Source organism: Alternaria rosae (assembly GCF_020736505.1).
Source record: "Alternaria rosae strain MPI-PUGE-AT-0040 chromosome Unknown BKA58scaffold_6, whole genome shotgun sequence".
Classification (NCBI taxonomy): domain Eukaryota; kingdom Fungi; phylum Ascomycota; class Dothideomycetes; order Pleosporales; family Pleosporaceae; genus Alternaria; species Alternaria rosae.
Window position 1 is genome coordinate 918,013 of NW_025763575.1, and position 18,950 is coordinate 936,962.

The window sequence follows — 18,950 nt, forward strand, 5'->3', positions numbered from 1 at the left end:
TATCAAGATATGTCTTTCCATAGTAATGCTTCACATGTTTACTGCGATCGTGTACACGGCAACTGTGAAATCTCTCTGAAATTCTTTGGTTGCGGCTCTAATGTTTCATGCCAGAAATGAGCCGAGAGACCCTGAACCTGACAAGCGATGTGTCGAAATACTTCCAGACGACGTGGCTTTTCTTGATGTACGGAAATATATTTCGCAAGACCTATTGACCTCTTCACAGGTCGAGTCACACCAACAGAAGAGCCGCATTCACTCAACGAGCACTATTCCGTGACTTGGAAACGGTGAAGCGGAGTGAAAGTTCACTGTAGCCTCTTCAGTGCACGGGCGACTGCTCTCTCCCCCTTCGATAAAGTGGTACACTCTCTCACTGGTTTTCTTACTCCACCACTAATTAGCCACCATCTTTGACCATCAATCTACTACGACCCATCACCACTCGGGATCGAGTCTCAAGATCAACACCCTTATGCAGTTCAATCCCACGAACATCATTACACCCACCATGTCTGAGGAGGACAAGACCAGAACTAGTAAGGTGGACCAAGTCTTCAAGGGCATTCACCGTCGCGTATCCAGCTCCGGAAAATACACAAAACCGAATAAGGCCCCCACTGAGACGTTGGCGGCGATCGCGGACGAAGCCTTTTCTTCCCACTCGTCGTCACCCTTCAGCTCGCTCAAGAGCCTTCCCAAGCGTCGAAACGACGAGCGTGACACCCGGCTTCTTTCCCTGGACAAGCTGATGAATGGTACCGCGGTAACCGAAAAGCACAGGCTCTGGTTCGAAAAGCTCAACATCGCCGTCAGGACCCTGATGAACTCATCAGACTACGACCCTTCGCACGACTACGAGCACATCCAGCGAGTCGTCCTCAATGCGCACCACATCTGGGGCGCCGAGAAGCATCGCGAGGAGTTCTGCAATATCGACCCCTTAGTCATCTTCGTCGCGGCTATGGTACACGATGTCGCGGATGACAAGTACCTAGTTGATGAGCTTGAGCTTGAGCTTGAGCTTCAAAAGGAGGTGACAGATCATGACAAACAAGAGCGGCAAAGGGACGCCGTTGAGGCGTTCATCAAGAAAGCTGCTCCTGAATGCCCACCCTACATTCGGGGTCCAGCGACACACGTTGCAGCTTTGGTCTCTTTCACACGTGAACTGCGCAGACCCGAACTTATTGCTCAGCAATGTATGGCATATCCTGCTCTGCAGATCGTGCAAGATGCCGATCGTCTTGATGGCTTGGGTGCGCTAGGAATTGTACGTGGCACAGTGTACGGGGGCGCGAATCAGCCGCGTGGTAATGGTACGGTCCGACGGGTCTGTCATGTAGTTGACGAGCGTCATTCCCAATATGTGGCGATGATGAAGACGCGTACGGGCAAGAAGGAGGCGAGCAAGCGCTGGAATACGATGGAGGAGATACGGGACCAGATTGTGGCGGAGGCGGACTGTAGGAGCGTGCTGGAAGAGAACTGAGTCTGGAAAAAGACTGCGAAAGGGGAAAAATTCCCGCGGAAGATGACTGGATGCTTACAGTCTTAGCAAAAGTTGCCTTTCCTGTCGACGCGTTGTTCGTGGTGTATACAGAGATAGACGAATGAATCATACTCCAAAAGAGATCGAGGATCTTCGTTGATTAGGAAGAATGACTAGCAGGAGCGTGCGTGATTTAAACTCTGAATGAATATAATGATGCAAAACGGGAAGCTTTACTGTCAGCCTCGTGCATGAGCCATGGAGGTGGTGTACCTCGTTTCGAGGGGCACTGCTTTCAGCGATTCTATCGATCGACGAGCACTGCCTGTCTCAAGTTCTATCCGCGCTCGGAAAACGAGCTTGTCTGTTTGCAACAAAATTGTGAGGATGTTTGTGGATAAATGCGAAGGCAATGCGAGACTGAAAGCGCATCGTTGGTGATGGGTCCCGCGTTCACGCTAACAACCGAAAGCAGACTAGCGCCTCGCTTGAAGCACACCTGCCGTCTCTAATTCTCAGCTCACGACCGACACCTCGAACTTTCAGACTCTGACCAGCTCGACATCACGCCGCCAAAATGTCCGCCAACTCGCTGAACAAGATCGCGCCCAACAGCCCCTCGAGGCAGAACCCCTCTGAGATTGAGACCAGCATCGCCAGCGCAAGTTCACCGGTCAATTGCACACTGACGACCACGGCTAACATTTGTGATAGGCGTTGACTGACCTCGAGAACAACGTCCCCGACCTGAAGGCTTCTCTGCGCCCTCTCCAGTTCGTCTCTGCTCGCGAGGTATGAAACCCCGAACCACGATGCGCTCTCGAGCGTCGCCTACACACACTACACCCATACCCTATAAATGAAGAGGCGGTGGGCACTGGGCAGCAACATCATGCTGACACCAGGATTCTTAGATCGAGGTTGGCCACGGACGCAAGGCTATTGTCATCTTCGTCCCTGTTCCCCTTCTGTCCGGATGGCACAAGGCCCAGCAGCGGTATGTTACGCTCACGAATTTATGCAATTCGTATACTAACGGTTCTCAGTCTCACCCGTGAGCTCGAGAAGAAGTTCTCCGACCGCCACGTCCTGATCGTTGCTTCCCGCCGCATTCTTCCCCGCCCCAAGCGTTCCAACCGCTCGCGCACCAACCAGACCCAGAAGCGTCCCCAATCCCGGACTCTTACCGCTGTCCACGACGCCATCCTGACCGACCTCGTCTACCCCGTCGAGATTGTCGGCAAGCGTCTCCGTACCCGTGAGGACGGCAGCAAGATCCTCAAGGTTGTCCTTGACGAGAAGGAGCGCGGTGGTGTTGACTACAGGCTCGACACCTACAGCGAGGTCTACAAGCGCCTCACTGGCAAGGGCGTCAACTTCGAGTTCCCCCAGAGCCAGCAGACCGACTACTAGATCTAGGCGGTTCGTTGGGTTTGGTCGATCTCGTTATATCTTCATGGGTCAGGAGTACGGCAGGGCTTCGGTTATGCGTCATGTACCGGCATCAAAAAGGAATGAGAATGAGATGACATGAGCCTGTATTGGGCACCCCTTCAAGATACCATTTGCAATTGATTTCTTTTACTGTTCGTGATGGCTGTCCTTGCCTTGACTATGGTAACTGTCTACTGCCTGTCCAGCTCAGGGTAATGCCTGAACACACCCATGCTGAAGGGCTTTCGTCTCTCACTCCCGAGATACTCCTTGATGCCCTTGGTCTCCTTGACGTTGTCATAGAAGGTCCCGAACAAGGTCGGGTAGTCCTCCTTCCTCGCAGCGATTTCCTTTGGGAACGCAAATTCCAGCCCACTCAGCACATGCCAGACAGTAGTATCAGCATAGCTCAGACTATCCCCAACAAGGAACTTTCCCTGTCCCTGCGCCTCGTTGCCCTTGAGCACGCGCTCGAAGAAGCCCAGAAACTTGGGAATGCGATTCTCGCGGAAGTCTGTCGCCTTCTTCATCGACTCCTCCTTCTGATCCTCGTAGTATTTCGCGACCGCAATGGGGTGGTGTGTATCGTGAGCCTCGTTGTTGAGGTCCAGCGCTGTCAGCGTATGCGACAGGATCCACGACTTCTCCGCCTCGTCTGCGCCGCTGAGGCCGAGCTTGTCACCGAGGTAGGAGAGGATGGAGGGAGTCTGGTAGATCAGCAGCGCGGCGCCGTTCTTGCCCTCGCCGGGGATGCGCAGGGCAGGTGGGGCGAAGCTGGGTGGGTTGCCGTCGGAGCCCGTGGAGGATTGGTCATTGAGGGAGCTGATGACTTTCATGCCTGGACGTGTCGTTAGCTATACCAATACGTTGTGCGATGGAAGCGTGTGGTGCGTACCATCTTCGGACTCGTTGGCAACGTCCTTGTAGGAGACGCCCGCTGCTTCGAACGCTAGGCGGATGAACTCTCCACGTCCTGGAATGCCAGGCCAGTACAGCAGCTCATATGGAGGCTGGGTACGCGCCTTCTTGGTCGCAGACATAATAGTAGTGTGGTATCGAAGCGCAATTGGGATTTGAGTGTGGTGTTTAGACAGCTGTAGGAAGATATGATGGGAAAGGAGAGCTCGAAAGGTGGTGCGAAGCATGCAATTGCAACAGCTGCCTTATTAGTCGTTTATAACGAGGGGAAGAGAGCACCATGTCAGGTTGACGTTCCATTGCCGCTCGGCGTGCTCTATGCAGAGTGTTTGGCGTCATTGTGGAGTTGTGGTTGGACTGCCAGATCGTACATGCTGACATCAGATGCGGAATTGCGCCGAGACCGAGCAATGCGAGGACATCAGATGCAAGTTAACCTGCCAGCTGGCCTAAAGTGGTCGTAGTTCACTTCCCAGCAATGTCAAGCTGGTCACCGAGATGGATTCAATTGGCTGTTCTGTTTGTCGCCGCTGATGTCTCGCTACCTAGGTACAGGCTCTCGGAATGGGTTCCGAAAATTGGGGGAGCTCAGCGGCAGCTGAGCAGGAGGGGTAGGCACGAACGAACAGGTTTCAAGCAACTTATACACAGAACTTGTGGGTCAATTGCATTATAATCTGAGATCATCGACCGCACTCACATGCTATGCGATTGCGATCGTTGGAAACGTTCATGTTACCTACGTCGCTTCGTGCACCCTTCCCCGTCAGTCTAGATGAAGTTCCGTTCAGCGGTCGCAGACGGGATGCTACACAATAATCAACGAGGGCACCTATCATGGTTCCACATGCTCTGTAATAATTTCGCATTATCATGCCATCGGGCTGTGTGCTGTCAATAATGTTTCGTGTTACGGAAGAGGGCAGAAGGCGATACGCTCGCCTGTGCCTCCCATGGCCCACCGCAGCAGCTCTCATGCGGGAAAAGGGCTGCGCCATGTTGCGAGAAATCAAACTTTTGCTACAAAACTACCAACACCACAGATGCAAATCTCGAGGAGATTCTAGGCGCTCCATGTCTCTGCTTATCCAAATCTCTGTCTCGGTTTCAGTCCCGTTAGATCGCAACTTCCTGGAGGAACAGCCCTGGAGACGTGATCGGCCGCCCTACACCGTTCAGGTCTAGACTTCCCGCCTAGACCCTCTTCCACGCCCGCTAAACTCATCACCCACGAGTGCTGCCTTCAGCTCATCCTACCCGCACCGAAGCACGGTTGGACAATCTGTTGTTCGCCATAACAATTTCGCCACTATGTCAAGCTACAATGAATACGATCGACTCATTCATCAGATGCAATCTTTTCGCGCATCTGATGAGGCCAGAGAGCAGTTTGTTACCGTACGTGTCGCTGAGTCGCGTGTGCGGCCGAGCGACAAGTACTAATCAATCATTAGGAAATTCTAGCAAAGTATCGGGAATTGTCCGAAGAGCACGCCAACTTGAAGAATGACTATTTGAGTGAAAGAGATATCAGGAGGAATTATCAAAGGACTGTGGATGAGAAGCAGGCTTTGGTGGGAGATTACACACGTCAGCTGGTGCGTTACTCGCTGCTATGTCAGCATTGCCGATTCGCGTGCTGACTTTGGCTACAGGAAGCAAGTTCATTTGTGTTGGCACTAATCGATGGGGATGGAGCTATCGTAAGTATTTCCGAGTCCTTGAATCCATATCATAGTCCGGTGGCAACTGTATATCAACGCTGGCCCAGTATGGTCGGCAACATGTACAGGTTGTGGCGACGCGAACATACAGTCGAAAGATTTGGTTACTGATTCTTGACTTATAGTTTCAAGATGCGTTACTCCAAGCCGCTGGTGGTGATGGAGGTTCAGAAGCTGCGTCCCGTTTGTATCATGCAATTCGCGACCATGTTGCTTCGTTGTACAACAGCTCGGGCAGCTGGCCGGTTATGGTTCAGGTCTATCTAAGTCTCGATAAGCTCGCGCAGAAGTTGGCGTCGGTCGGCCTTCTTCGATCTCCTCAGGATCTACGAGCTTTTGCGCAACGCTTCAGCGTCAATCAGCCCTTATTTAGTATTATCGACGTCGGTCACGGAAAGGAAAGAGCCGATCACAAGATTAAAGGTACTGCATATTCTCCAATTGCAAGTGATTGATACTAACATTCGCCCTGCAGAAATGCTTCGTACCTTTAGCGACAATCCCACTTGCCGTCATATCGTCTTCGGTGGTTGCCATGACGCAGGATACTTACTAAACCTCGAACACTTCAAGCACGATACCGCCAAATCCAGTCGCATCACACTCCTGGAGACTACACCTGCGTACCGCGGCTTCACGGATTTAGCCAACTTCAAGCGCGCTCGTTTCGACGACGTCTTCAAGAGCGAGCCTCTGCCTGACTACCAACCTCCAGTGAACGGGTTCGGCCAATTGGCTGTACAGTCGCCGGTACAGGCCGTAGTACAACCACTCCCACGTTCCGTCACAAACAACACCAACACATCATCACCTACATTCACTCCGAGAGCCTCAGTCGCGTCTCCATCACCTAGCGTAACTCCTATCTCAGCTGCCGCACCTGGCGAGTCGAATGGTGACTCTTCCTGGGGTAAGCAACGTATCCCTGTGTCGCTGCCGTTAGAAGCATTGCTAACAAAAGACCAGCCACCGTTGGTAAAGCCGGTGCTCCTGAAAACGGCAGCATTTCTATCGCACCTACTACGGCCGCTACTAAGAAAAACATTAAGAAGAAATACGCTTATTACAACAAAGCTGGTCAGAGATTGGATGAGCCATTGCCATCGAAAGATCCTGCTGCCGCAGCTTCGCTCGAAGCACGCATGAAGAAAGTCGGCAAGAAGATGTGCAATCATTGGTAAGCTGTCACTTTAGACTGCTGGGACTACGACGAGCAGCTCCCAGTGCTTCACTGTTGCCATTGAGACCTTGCTAATACACGGTGCAGGCATCTTGGTGGCTACTGCGAGAATGGAAAATTCTGCAACTTCCAACACGAGCCGAAGCTTACACCCGCCGAGCTGAATGCCTTGCGCTATAAGACACGTAGTCTGGCTTGCAAGAACAAAGGCTGCGAGAACATTGACTGTTGTAAGTACACACGCGGAAGAGGCCGTCACGCCACGATGTCTCTCACCCTCGTCTTATTATGGATCTGCGGCCGTACTAACATCGTGGCTTCAGATTTGGGTCACCAATGCGCTCTTGAGCGCGACCATGGATACTGTTCGTTCCCAGAAAACTGTAGGTACCATCGACGTGAGAACACACTGGAGCTTCGCTGATATTTTGCTTCTCTTTAGGCCATCTCCGTGCTACGCATGGTATGGACAAGGTCAAATACGTCAGGTACGACAAGGACGACAATGCAGATTATGCTCCTTAGTTAAGTGAGATGGACAAGTATGATGGATCAAGGTATCAGTTCACCTTGAATTCATCTCGGCCATGGAGGTCTCGGTACGGCCATGTTGTCTAGATAGTATAAAATTGGTAATCATTTCTCGCCTTCATCAAGCTATTTCTCATGAACTTATGAATGGACGTGAACCATATTTTGGGTAGTGTGACGAGTCGTCCGTAATATTTCTACTAACAGATTGGTGGTGAGTTGCGAGGCTCCGAGAGCGACACAAGAACCGACCTCGGCCAAAGCACAGGCGACTAGTCGATTAGACCTTTTCTCTTCCCCACACTCCGCACAAAGCCCACGCGAAAAGCACACAGACACTGACGACGAGGCGGATAATATGACGGGACAAGCAATAATGGCGATTATTGTCCTGCGGCCTTATGCAAGCCGCGGCAGCTGGATTCGGCAATATGGTCGGAGACTCTTCTAACGTAATCCCTCGACAAAGACACGGGATAGGACCGACTTCTTAGTGAATATAGTTCATTACACATGCGACTGCAAGATTCTGTATTCTCTGACTATCTTTCTACCCTCAGAATATTCTTGACAACATGCCGTTCTTGTACTCCGACACGCAACCAAAGATCCTCATCGCAGGTGCCGGTATCGGCGGGCTGACCACCGCGCTAGCACTCCATGCCGCCGGTTTCAGCGACGTCCAGATCTACGAGACAGCATCAACGCTCACCACACTCGGCGTTGGCATCAATGTTCAACCTTCTGCAGTTCTGATTCTGCGGAATCTGGGTCTGCTTGAGGCCCTAGAAAAGACTGGCATCAAAACGGGAGAGCTGAACTTCTACAATCGTCATGGAGATTCGATTTTGAGCGAGCCAAGAGGGATGAATGCAGGTTACGAGGTGCCCCAATTCTCAATCCATCGTGGAGAATTCCAGATGTTGCTTCTAAGCGCTGTGAAAGAACGCCTTGGCAACGATGCTCTGCATCTGAACCATGCGCTGACGGCGTTTGATCAAAACGACGAAAGCATCACAGCGCGCTTCGCTCACCGAAGAGATGGCGCCCCTGTGGACGAATCAAGCGTAACAGGCGACGTTCTGATCGCTGCTGATGGTATCAACTCCGCAGCAAGAAGGCTTCTCTACCCCGGCGAGGGCCCGCCACGCTTCTCGGGGCGCATGCTCTGGCGCGGCTGCATCGAGCGCGATCAGTACCTCACAGGCGCGAGCATGGTGTGGGCAGGTCATGCCGACCAAAAGTTCATCGCATACCCCATCAGCGCACGAGCAGCCGCCAAAGGCAAAAGTGTAGTCAACTGGATTGCCGAGTTACGCACACGCGACAGGAACGACACGGACCTCACACCCCCCAAAACCGACTGGACCAAAGCCGTCAGGAAAGATGTCTTTGCCGGACCCTTTGAGACATGGAGATGTGGCGGCCTGGAGATGAAAGACCTGATCGACAACACAGAGAAAGTCTTCGAGTTTCCCATGTCAGATCGCGACCCTGTCGAAGCCTGGTCCTTCGGCCGTCTTACTCTCATGGGCGACGCAGCACACGCCATGTACCCCATTGGTTCAAACGGCGCATCACAAGCCATCATCGACGCGGAAACGCTCGCTAAACATCTCTCCGGCAACACTTCTGATATTCCAGCCGCGCTGAAGGCATACGAGCAGGAGAGGTTACCGCCTACCGCTAAGATCGTTATGGCGAATCGTGCGAATGGGCCGGATCACGTCTTGCAGCTTGCGGAGGAGAGAGCGCCCGATGGTTTCAAGAATGTGTATGATGTTATTCCTAAGGATGAGCTGGAGGAGATTGGTAGGGTGTACAAGAAGGTTGCGGGATTTGAGATGGATAGTGTTAATGTGAAGGCGAGGGAGACGGAGGGGGTGGACAGGGAGAAGGGGTTGAAGAGTCCGGCGGATTGGATATAGCGGTAGATCTATCGTGTGAGGAAATGATGATGTAGCTTTGTGAAGCTGTACCTTCTGTACACTTTTGATAGGGTAGAACGTCCAGGCACGTGCTGGGGCAGCGATGACGTTCACGGCTAGTCTAGTGCGAAGAGCAGTTCCCAACCGAAAAGACGTGGGATGCGACGCGTTCCTACCAGCCCCCTCACTTGGTACCATTAACATCCGTTCATCATTACTTCGTTATTGCTTGCTAAAAACATCCAGAAAACTATCTGTGAGTCCTAATGCCGGTGGCAGCGCCATCGCGGCCGTACCAAGGCCCCAAATCTCTTGTTCAGGGCGGTGCACCCCTTCAGCGGTGCCGTCCAAGAGCCAACCCTACCATGATCATGCGCATCACTTTCTCGGCGCCGTCCTTGACCAATACCTCAGTCTGAACGATTGCCTGTTCTAGGGTTACTGGCCCCCTCAGAATGCTCGTGAAGGCTTTGATGCCTGCGCCGTAGCAGCCGTCTGCTCCTTCCCCGATGGTACCGGCTAGCGCAACCACCTGCGCCCCGTTCCGCCTTGCGCGACGAGCAATCTCTGTCGTCATCTGTCTTCGTCAGTAGTCTGATGGAGGAACAACGATAAAAGATTGTATACCTTCCCATTTGGCGACTGGAAATCCAGAGCGCCCTCCGCCGTAATGACGAAATCCCACTGATTCTCGAAAACCCGGTCAAATTCAAAGTACTCGTTGATGGCTTCGGCGCGGGCACGCAATGTAGCGCCGAGCAACATCAAACCTGCTCCGAGACCTCCACTGGCACCGCTGCCTGGGGTCTGAGAGATGTCCTCTCCAAGCGTCGAATGAGCAACCTGCGCCAGCCGTTCAAGCGATGATGCAAGCATATCGACTTGAGCAGGCGTAGCTCCCTTCTGCGGCCCATACACTCGCGCGACTCCTTTGGACCCGCAGAGTACATTCTTGATGTTGCATACGGCCTCTATCTGGACCTTCTCGGCTGGATTAACGTTAGAACTGGTATGGAGGTGAGACGCGGGTGGCTTACCAGCATTCTTTTGTAGTCGAGGATGCACATCAGCCCAGCAGATGCTGGCTAGACGTGCTAATGATCGACCACCGCCAGCCTTGGGTAACTCTTCGCCATCTTCATCAAGTAAACGGACACCGAGCGCCTGGAGCATCCCCGCTCCTCCGTCTGAGGTTCCCGAATCTCCACATCCAATGATGATCTTTGTGGACCCTGCATCGAGCGCTCTCTTGATAAGCTGTCCCACCCCATACGTAGTGGTAATCGTTGGGTCGCGTTCGTCTTTTGGGACCAAACGGAGCCCTGCCGCTGCCGCCATATCCAGTACAGCCGTCTTCTTGTCCTTGCCAATAAAGCCAAGGTGCGATTCTACCGCCGATCCAGTAGGGCCGGTGACTGGCACGTCGACGATAGATCCGCCATGGGCCGCTACCAATGCACGAGCAAAGCCCTCTCCACCGTCATGCAGAGGAATTTTGCGCAGGATAACGGAACTGCGATCGAGCACCTTTCGGATGCCTGCCTCGATCGCATCAGCCACGTGTTCTGGGCCTAGACTTTCTTTAAACCCTGACGGTGCCACCAGAATCCTCAGTGGGTGTCCGCCTAGAATATCTGACGTTGGAGTGGGTAGCACCGCCGACGCCGAGTGCGCGAGGTCTTCTGCTTGCTGTTGCGGCAAGTCGAATGTGTTTAACGAAAGGAGTCGTGTGAGGTGTGGCTCAAGTGTTGTCGTCGCGGCAGGAGCAATGTGGGCACATGGCTCCTTGCTTGCTGACACGCTGGCGAGCATGTTTGACACGAAGAGAGTAAAGCTGAGTAGACAATCACGAATAATGCTAATGAGGCAGGACGTTGATCGAATGATGTCGAAATCGAAAAGCGAGCGTGAGAGTGTGGTAATGTAGAGCGAGCGTGCGTCAATTGATTTGCGTGATTGGATACCATCATCATATGGACCTACGACATCCTTATATCTTGGTCCCAGACTCTGCTCGTCTGGAGTTGCACGCTCTCACGATAGACCTGTGCGACATAGCCCGTAGAGCTATTTCCGGTGCATCACTTGGAAACGCCACCTGAGGTGTTACTTCCAGCCTCAAAACCATGGCATCAACGTCATTGAAGCTGCAAGTACTCACACATTCATGAAACATACAAGCCGAACTTCCCAGCTCATGGTATCGTGGCATAGCCGGAAATGACGACTACTACAACACAGCCCTGCTGGCATTCGTACTACCAGGTGTATAGCTCTAAGTCATGGTTGGCTTTTCTTGATCTCTTGATTAGTATTAATCCCGCATACCCAAAGTTCTTGACTGACCCACTTTCTTCTTGAGGTCTCGTTTTTGGCCAATCGCGGCGATTGCACGTGTCTTCACCAAGCGGTCTAGCGAGTAACCAAGCTGTACCTGCTTGGCAAGAAGAACCGAGCACAGCCAGGTAGCTGACGTCTACAAAGAAGGCTGCTGTCGTTGATCAATCTCCACCGGAGAAAAGCTTATCATCTCGTGGCAGTAGCCGCAGCCCTGTTATTGGCTATGGGTGATCTGAGATGTGGTGGCTACCGTGCGCCCACGCGACAGTTTTCTATTCTTGATTACACCCTCCGCAAGGGTCTCACCGCAGCCTTACCAACCTGAACCTGGGCATCTCGAAGCCATCTTTCTTGGACCGTGGCATTCACGCTACACCGTTGATACTGTACTTTGAGGTCATTTGGCCGTATAGTGCTTTTGGCACCGTGAACAGCCTCCTCTTAGTGAGCGCCTCTTTGACACTGCCTCAATTGATGAGAGTTGGCAAGCAGGTTTTGATGCTATATGCAAGCGATCTGCCCCTGTAACAAGAAAAGGTACCACCCATCACCACAGTCGCTATCATCATTCTTTGGATTCATCATTCGTTCAATCTCAACACTCGTTACTTACCATGAACTTTAAAGACAGGTTGCTTGGTCGATCTTCCGGAGATGACGGGAGCGCGCGCGACTCCTTAGCACTGCCGAGGTTCTCATTCGAAGGGGACGGTCGTTGGCTCCTTAGCACCCAGCGTTTGTTCCTACAGTGGGAGCAAGAAGAGTCAGGGTACGAGGCTGGTCGCGAGAACATGGAGGAGGGTCTTCGTAAAGGTGAAGAAATCATTGTAAGCCTCTCTGATGTCTCATGACACTGCCACTGACATGACGTGTAGATCACCTGGGACGGCCCGAACGACCCTAGCAACCCTCTCAATTGGAACAGCAAACGCAAATGGGTAGCTACAATACTCGTATCGCTCTTTACCTTCATATCGCCGTTCTCGTCGACTATGGTAACGCCTGTGTTGCCGGACATTGGGGATGACTTTGATATACCGGACGGCTTTATGCGCCAACTGGTCATGACCATATTCCTTCTTGGCTACGCTCAAGGACCCTTCGTACTTGCGCCTCTGAGCGAGATCTTCGGGCGCGTTACAGTCTTACAGTATGCCAATCTTGCGTACCTTCTTTTCAACACTTGCTGCGGGTTTGCGCAGACCAAGGAGCAGATGCTTGCTTTTCGGTTTCTTAGCGGGCTAGGCGGAGCGGCACCCCAAGCTGTACGTCAAACCAGTGCACCTTCATCGCAAGTTACACATCATCGATACACATGACTGACGAAAGCTAGCTGTGTAACGGCGTTCTCGCTGACACCTGGTCAAAAGAAGAACGCGGAAAAGGCCAGGCCATATACGGCATTCTGACATGGCTGGCACCTTGCGTAGCACCGATTGTCGGTGCATACATATCCACAGGCGCCAACTGGCGCTGGATCTTCTTCGCCACATCCATCTTCACGGTCCTCGTCCAGCTCACCGCGCTCTTTTTCCTACGCGAGACCTTTGCACCTGCTATCCTCGGCAAAAAAGCAAAGGCTGTCAGAAAAGCCATGAAGGGTATACGAAACGATATAGTCGTACGGACCGAGTATGAAACAGGAGGCCGCATGAGCAGGATATTGAGGAAAAGGTTAATTCTGCCGTTCATCATGATGTTCACCCACCCCGCGACTCAGGCGCCCTCGATATATCGCGCCTTTCTGTATGGTGTCATGTATCTGATGCTCTCGACGTTCCCGATGGTGTTTGAGGAGGTGTATGATATGGATACTGGGCCTGCGTCGCTTAACTACTTATCGCTTTGTTTGGGCTTCATGATCGGCTTGCAGATTTCGCATCCGCTTATCGATCGGGTACGTCTACCAAGCCCAGCTTCCTGGTCACGAATGTACAGCGCTGACTCGAGGCTAGCTGTATGAACGGATGAAGACTTACTGCAAGCTCACCGAAGGGGTTCCGGAGTTCCGCGTTCCACCCATGCTCATCGCAGGCATCCTCTGCCCTATCGGTCTTTTTATCTATGGTTGGAGGTCAGTCTACTCCACACCTCTCACTGTCATCATACTAACCATATACAGCGCGCACAACGCCGTTCACTTCATCGTACCCAACATTGGCGCCGTCATTATAGCAATCGGCCTGATAATCGGGTTTCAATGCGCCCAAGCCTACACAACCGACGCGTACGAAGCCAATTACGCAGCCTCCGCGGCCAGCGTAGGAGCATTCATGAGAACTATGTGCGGTTTCAGCTTTCCGCTTTTTGCGCCAAAAATGTATGAGACATTGGGTTTGGGATGGGGAAACAGCTTGTTAGCATTCTTGACTTTGGCAGTGGGGTTAGTAGGGCCTGTGGGTCTATGGTTCTATGGGGCTCAGCTAAGGAAGATGAGCTGGAGAGGCTTGGGATAGATCATATGAGAAATAGAGAAGAGTAATACGTTTATGAGAATGTATTCGTTGCAACTAAACTATGACTGCGCGAGGACGTATCCGCAGCACCGAAAACGCCCAGACACCAACCCTAAGGTACTCAGACCGCGCGCAAACACCAGACCCAAGCCCCAAACAGACGGCCGGATGCCACAACACTCCCTCTAGTTTCTCCAGAAGCCCGCAGAACCCGGCGTGAGTGAGCCTCACCATGATCTTCATCGCACTGAATCCGTCCTACATCTCGCCATCAATGACGACACCCAGATTAGCGGTGTCGCACTGACTGGTATAGTCCCCAACTCCTTCTCTCTGGTCAATACTCTTGCTCCCTTGCATGAGCCAAGAGCCTATGACCATCTTACTCCTCGTCGGATTCGTAAGCCTCAGCTATCTCCACCTCCATATCCACCTCCTCGGTGTTGTGTTTCCACAACCTTTCAACCTCATCTTCCAATCTCTTGACCTCAGCCTTTAGATCTTCATTATCCTGAAGGACCTTCTTCATCTGATCCTTGATCTCACTATCACTACCCATGAGGAGGCCTTCTTTGACCTCAGCATAAGTCAACTGCCCCAACTTGAAAGCCTGGTTGTTCTCAAGTTTCATCCACCTTATTCGGAAGTTGTGAGTCAGTTGCTGTTGGTGCTTGACCTGGTTTTTGGCGGCTCCGAGTTCCTTTTTGATCGCTAGCAGCTCGTCGTCTCTCTTGACCAGAAGTCTTTTCCAGGCTTCTTTGACGTCTTCTTTGAGCTCTGAATTTTCTTCTTTGAGATCCGTGTTCTCTCGCTGGTATTGCTCAACTCGATATTGCAACGAATTGATTGTCGAACTCGCTTGCGAGTTCTTCAGATCGTCGATCTCCTGCTGGCGCTCACGTTTGCACTCCGCGATCTTCGCGGCGATGACCTCGTCTCGCGATTCGACAGCAACCTTGAGTTTCTCTTTCGTCTCCCTGGTTTCGCGTTGTGTATCATCAATCTCGTTCTTGAGGTCAACGACTTTGAGGAGGTATTTGTCCTTCTCAGCCTGGACATCCTTCTTCAATGACTCGTTGTCTTTCTTCAACGCTTCAATCTGGGTTGAAGACGCTACATCGATGGTTACGGGCTGGCCACGACTCAGAGCCTGGATGCCTGTATTGAGCTTTTGGTATTCGATCTTCTTAGCCGCGACGTCGTTCTCGAGAGAACTGATGCGCTGCTGCAAGGACGCGATGGTTTGCTGGTTCTTCTGAATGGTTTGACTGCTGTTTGTCGCGTCCAATTCAAGCTGCTGTATCTTCTGATCACGTCGGCTGATCTCTTGACCGCCTTCTTGACGGAGTCGGCTAACTAGAATCGTCTGGTTGTTATTTTCGGTCTGTAGGTTCTGGATCGACTGGTCTTTCTGGACAGACTCTCTCTGATACTGCGCGATTGTTGCAGCTGCCGCGCCACTGTTGCCTTTTGCATTGAGATCTTGTAACGCACAGTAAACCGCCTCGCCCTTAGACTTGGCTTCGGTGGTCTCTCCGATGGCGGTGTCACGCTCCTGCGTGAGGGTTGCGACCTGAGTATTTAGGGCCTGCACGTTCTCGCTCAAGTTATGAACCTGGTCTCGAAGATCCGCCTCGATGGTGGCAACAGACTGAAGGTTAGTCGCGGTGTTACCCGTTGCTGCTGAATATTGGGAGCATTGCGTCTGGGTGGCCTTCTCCAGAGCCTTCTCAAGCTGTCTCTTGTTGTCCTCACAAGTCTTCTCGTCGTTTGCCTTTCCGCCTTCAAGGTCGGTGATGCGTTGGCGCAGTCTGGCCTTTTCTCTCTCGCACTTCGTGTTGTCATCCGCCTTCTCGTCTTCCATTTGCTTCAGCTTCGCCAACATGTCCGGTACCTGCTGTGAGGCAAGTTTCAGATTCTTCTCTAGTGCCGCGGACTTTTCGTCTGCTCGAGCCAGGTCGTTTCGCAGGTCTGAGTATCCCAAACCGTTAGCTATGTTCATCGTTGACTTCAGTGTGGCGATTTCACTGTTGTGCTTCCCTTTCAAGGCGTCGACTTTGGTGCGTTGTTCTTTGCGCAAGCTGTCACGCTCTCGGTTCCAGCGCCGTTCATCATCTACACCCTGGGTCTTCTTCTCACCCTGCACTAGCGAAGTCTCGTTCTTGGCTTCCTTCAGCGCCTGCTCTAGGGTAACAACCTTGGTGCGTAGAGGCCGTAGCTCAATGAGCTCAGCCTCTCTCTCCTCGTGGAGCCGGGCAGACTTCTTGACAGCCTCGCCAACGTTGTCCGTATTGATCATACGTCGAAGGTTGCTGATCTCTCGTTGCTTGTCTTTTAGCAAGTCGTCAAAGTGTCGAGCGACGCCAGGGACATAGTGACTGTACAATCGGGTGGTGATCGTCTCTTTGAGGTCCCTGATCTCCGTTCTCTGGGCCTTGTTCTCCAGCTCCAGGTATTCCAGGCGCTGTTTGTCCGCGATCAGAGCAGTCAGTCTAGCTTCTGATCTGATGTTGAGCGTCTTTTGGTCGAGTTCGCCTTCGTCAGCTTCAAGGATACCGAGGCCTTGAAGTATCGCATCTCGCCCAGGCAGAAGCTTAGCTGACCTCTCCACATTGTCGCATCTACCAAGCAGGGTTGCTCGCTCTGCCAGCGCCTTCTCTGCGATGTCCGCACGGCTTCGCTTCATCATTCCGTAGGCTTCTTGCGCGATCTGCAGCTGGCCTGACAGCCTGATCACTTTTGGCTCCCAGTACCACATGAGTATATTTGCGGCGGCCGAGCTCATCAGTAAGACGAGCAGGATGAACGTGAGTGCTCTCCATGGAAACCATGTTGCGGAGGTAGGCACTGCTGCGGACAGTTGTATGGCGACCGTAGGGTACGCTTCAGCCGCAGGAGTACTCGAGCTCAGAGCGGCTCCGGGGTCGTAGAGTACTGTCGTGTATGGGATTGCCGGGTCGATGGGGTAGTGTGTCCACTTTGTGAGCCAATGGTGGTCTATGGAGGTGGACACAGACGTGACATGTTCAGTTACTGTGGCGTATATGGTCTTTGGGACTGTGGTTGTGGTAGTGGAGGTGCGCGTCGCAGTTTGTGTCTGGATGATGGTCTGGTAGACCTTGTCGGACAAGGTCTTCGGCTTCGGGAAGAAGGTGGCCGTTTGTGTGACTGTAGTTGCGTTCGCGGCGCCAGCGGAGGGGAACTGCCATTTTTCGGGGGGTGAATTGGGGTATATGACCGGTAGAAGATATGGGGCGATGGAGGGAAGTGAGCCCAATATGGTCAAGCCGAAGTAGACGAGACCTTCGTAAAGTGCGACGTTCGACATTGTGTGGTGTGTTGCTCTGTCGAGCTGGAGTGTCAATGGCAAAGAAAATTGGTGTGCACCGAATGTGTGGTGTAGCGAATGTTTTTGGAGTTAGAATTCTCGGTCACAAGGTGGTTGTCAAGGCGGTGTCGCACAAGCTGTGTGGGGGGTGTAAAGCGTTTGCAGATGACGTCCAACAAAGGTGCGATTCGTCAGTCCGGTGACAAAGCGCATTAATTACAAAAGTGAAGGTGACTTCGAACGTAACAATGATGACACTGTGCAACGATAGATATAGATGCTGGGGTGACGGACAATGAGGAGGCCAACGCACACCAAAGGAAAGGAAGGGCTGCCAACCGGTCGCAACGAGCGCGAAGATGTCTCAACAGTGTCTCTAGGTGACTATTAGTGATCCTGAAGCTTCCAGAACGAGAAAAAGCTTTTCGCTGTTATGTTCGGAACCTATCTTGCGCACATCGTTTAGAGTGCAGTGCTAGACAGTGAAAGACAAGCCTGAGAAGCCCACGTCCATGGCCAAATTTGAGCTTGCACGTAGTCATCGTCGTCTTCTGCAATCAGTAGTACTATGTCCACTTATCACTGCAGATAGTATTCAAAATGAAAGATGCAAAGCAATAACATTGAAATCGCCTATAACGACATCATGCCTAAGATGACCGCTGCCGAGTAAGGAGCGCGCACCACTTTGAGTTTGTTCCAATTATTCCAACTCTTGCGCAGCGCTATATATTGATGCATTGAAGTGAAAGTGAAGATAGAAATGGCTACTTCCTGTAGGGACGGAGAGCAGTACAAGACGTCAAGCCTGTGGCCAAAAGGACATACCTAGGTACAGCTCCTCCTCACCGCTTTCCACTAGACCCGCTACGGGCAAGCGCTGAAAGGCCACGCGAACGGCATTTCGAACACAACATTGAAGACAGCAGCGGCACACCACACAACGCATTCAACAGCACCATAGTCATCCCGCCTAGGGGTTGTTCTACCGATGGTAGCTATATAGTCGTGATGAAGACGTATTTCCCAGCTTCAACCTGACCATTGATCAGCAACTTCTCAGCCAACCTCTACACCGCCTGAACAGCACCTCTTCATGCCTCAACTTCCTGGTCGCACAGCTGAATCGACTCGTACGACATTCCCTCTGCCTTAGGAGCTCTGATCGCAACATCTTATGCCATTGACATGGTCATTGGGCTTGAGTATCCAGTTTGCAGCCCAGATCGCAAATGGGTTTCCTAATTTGGGCATCTTAACCCGCCCACAAAAGATGCTCCACTACGGCACACGTGCCCGCTTCGAACAAAATTCACAAGTCTCAGCTATTACACCGGAAGCACGGGTCTCTGAGACCCTTGATCTGGGGTAGATGAGACCTTGTCGCCGTTTTACTCCGCTTCGGTCTGGTATATCCACGCAGCACGCAACAGGCTGTAATGAAAGAGACTTTGACATCGTTTCAGCTGACTGCTTATCTTAAAGGCGACTTGTCCCCATCTTTCGAAGAGCCGCCTGCCTAAAAGAACGTCGGATCCGCTGTAGTCTTCCGCATACCCGAGCATCAGGAGTGTACTAGATCGTGGGCACGCGACCGCGGCTAATTCCGTTACCTG

At 52.2% G+C, this 18,950-nt stretch overlaps 7 protein-coding genes across 7 annotated transcripts; 5 read left to right on the forward strand and 2 right to left on the reverse strand.

The window, feature by feature from the left end:
* Positions 1-57: 57 nt before the first annotated feature.
* On the forward strand, positions 58-1,892 carry BKA58DRAFT_386569 (uncharacterized protein). The gene has a single exon (XM_046170480.1). It carries the CDS (start codon positions 479-481, stop codon positions 1,493-1,495), a length of 1,017 nt encoding a protein of 338 aa, XP_046024164.1. The 5' UTR covers positions 58-478; the 3' UTR covers positions 1,496-1,892.
* A 31-nt stretch (positions 1,893-1,923) lies between these two features.
* Positions 1,924-3,080, forward strand: BKA58DRAFT_386570 (ribosomal protein S7e). The gene is made up of 4 exons (XM_046170481.1): positions 1,924-2,156; positions 2,210-2,287; positions 2,410-2,492; positions 2,542-3,080. Exons 1-4 carry the CDS (start codon positions 2,073-2,075, stop codon positions 2,906-2,908), a joined length of 612 nt encoding a protein of 203 aa, XP_046024165.1. The 5' UTR covers positions 1,924-2,072; the 3' UTR covers positions 2,909-3,080.
* A 40-nt stretch (positions 3,081-3,120) lies between these two features.
* BKA58DRAFT_412094 (glutathione S-transferase) lies at positions 3,121-3,969 on the reverse strand (the record flags this gene model as incomplete). The annotated part of the gene is made up of 2 exons (XM_046172334.1): positions 3,121-3,767; positions 3,825-3,969. The coding sequence occupies 2 exons, from the start codon at positions 3,967-3,969 to the stop codon at positions 3,121-3,123; spliced, it is 792 nt and encodes a 263-aa protein (XP_046024166.1).
* A 787-nt stretch (positions 3,970-4,756) lies between these two features.
* BKA58DRAFT_386574 (uncharacterized protein) lies at positions 4,757-7,403 on the forward strand. Its single transcript, XM_046170482.1, has 9 exons — positions 4,757-5,245; positions 5,302-5,445; positions 5,503-5,550; positions 5,697-5,994; positions 6,047-6,481; positions 6,538-6,748; positions 6,839-6,981; positions 7,075-7,134; positions 7,194-7,403. Exons 1-9 carry the CDS (start codon positions 5,159-5,161, stop codon positions 7,274-7,276), a joined length of 1,509 nt encoding a protein of 502 aa, XP_046024167.1. The 5' UTR covers positions 4,757-5,158; the 3' UTR covers positions 7,277-7,403.
* A 47-nt stretch (positions 7,404-7,450) lies between these two features.
* Positions 7,451-9,419, forward strand: BKA58DRAFT_386575 (uncharacterized protein). The gene has a single exon (XM_046170483.1). It carries the CDS (start codon positions 7,858-7,860, stop codon positions 9,208-9,210), a length of 1,353 nt encoding a protein of 450 aa, XP_046024168.1. The 5' UTR covers positions 7,451-7,857; the 3' UTR covers positions 9,211-9,419.
* BKA58DRAFT_386576 (glycerate kinase) lies at positions 9,420-11,518 on the reverse strand. The gene is made up of 2 exons (XM_046170484.1): positions 9,838-11,518; positions 9,420-9,787 (listed from the first exon to the last, which is right to left on the reverse strand). The coding sequence occupies exons 1-2, from the start codon at positions 11,020-11,022 to the stop codon at positions 9,545-9,547; spliced, it is 1,428 nt and encodes a 475-aa protein (XP_046024169.1). The 5' UTR covers positions 11,023-11,518; the 3' UTR covers positions 9,420-9,544.
* A 622-nt stretch (positions 11,519-12,140) lies between these two features.
* On the forward strand, positions 12,141-14,065 carry BKA58DRAFT_421594 (MFS multidrug transporter-like protein). The gene is made up of 5 exons (XM_046172789.1): positions 12,141-12,377; positions 12,426-12,815; positions 12,884-13,447; positions 13,506-13,624; positions 13,673-14,065. Exons 1-5 carry the CDS (start codon positions 12,165-12,167, stop codon positions 14,004-14,006), a joined length of 1,620 nt encoding a protein of 539 aa, XP_046024170.1. The 5' UTR covers positions 12,141-12,164; the 3' UTR covers positions 14,007-14,065.
* Positions 14,066-18,950: the final 4,885 nt, after the last annotated feature.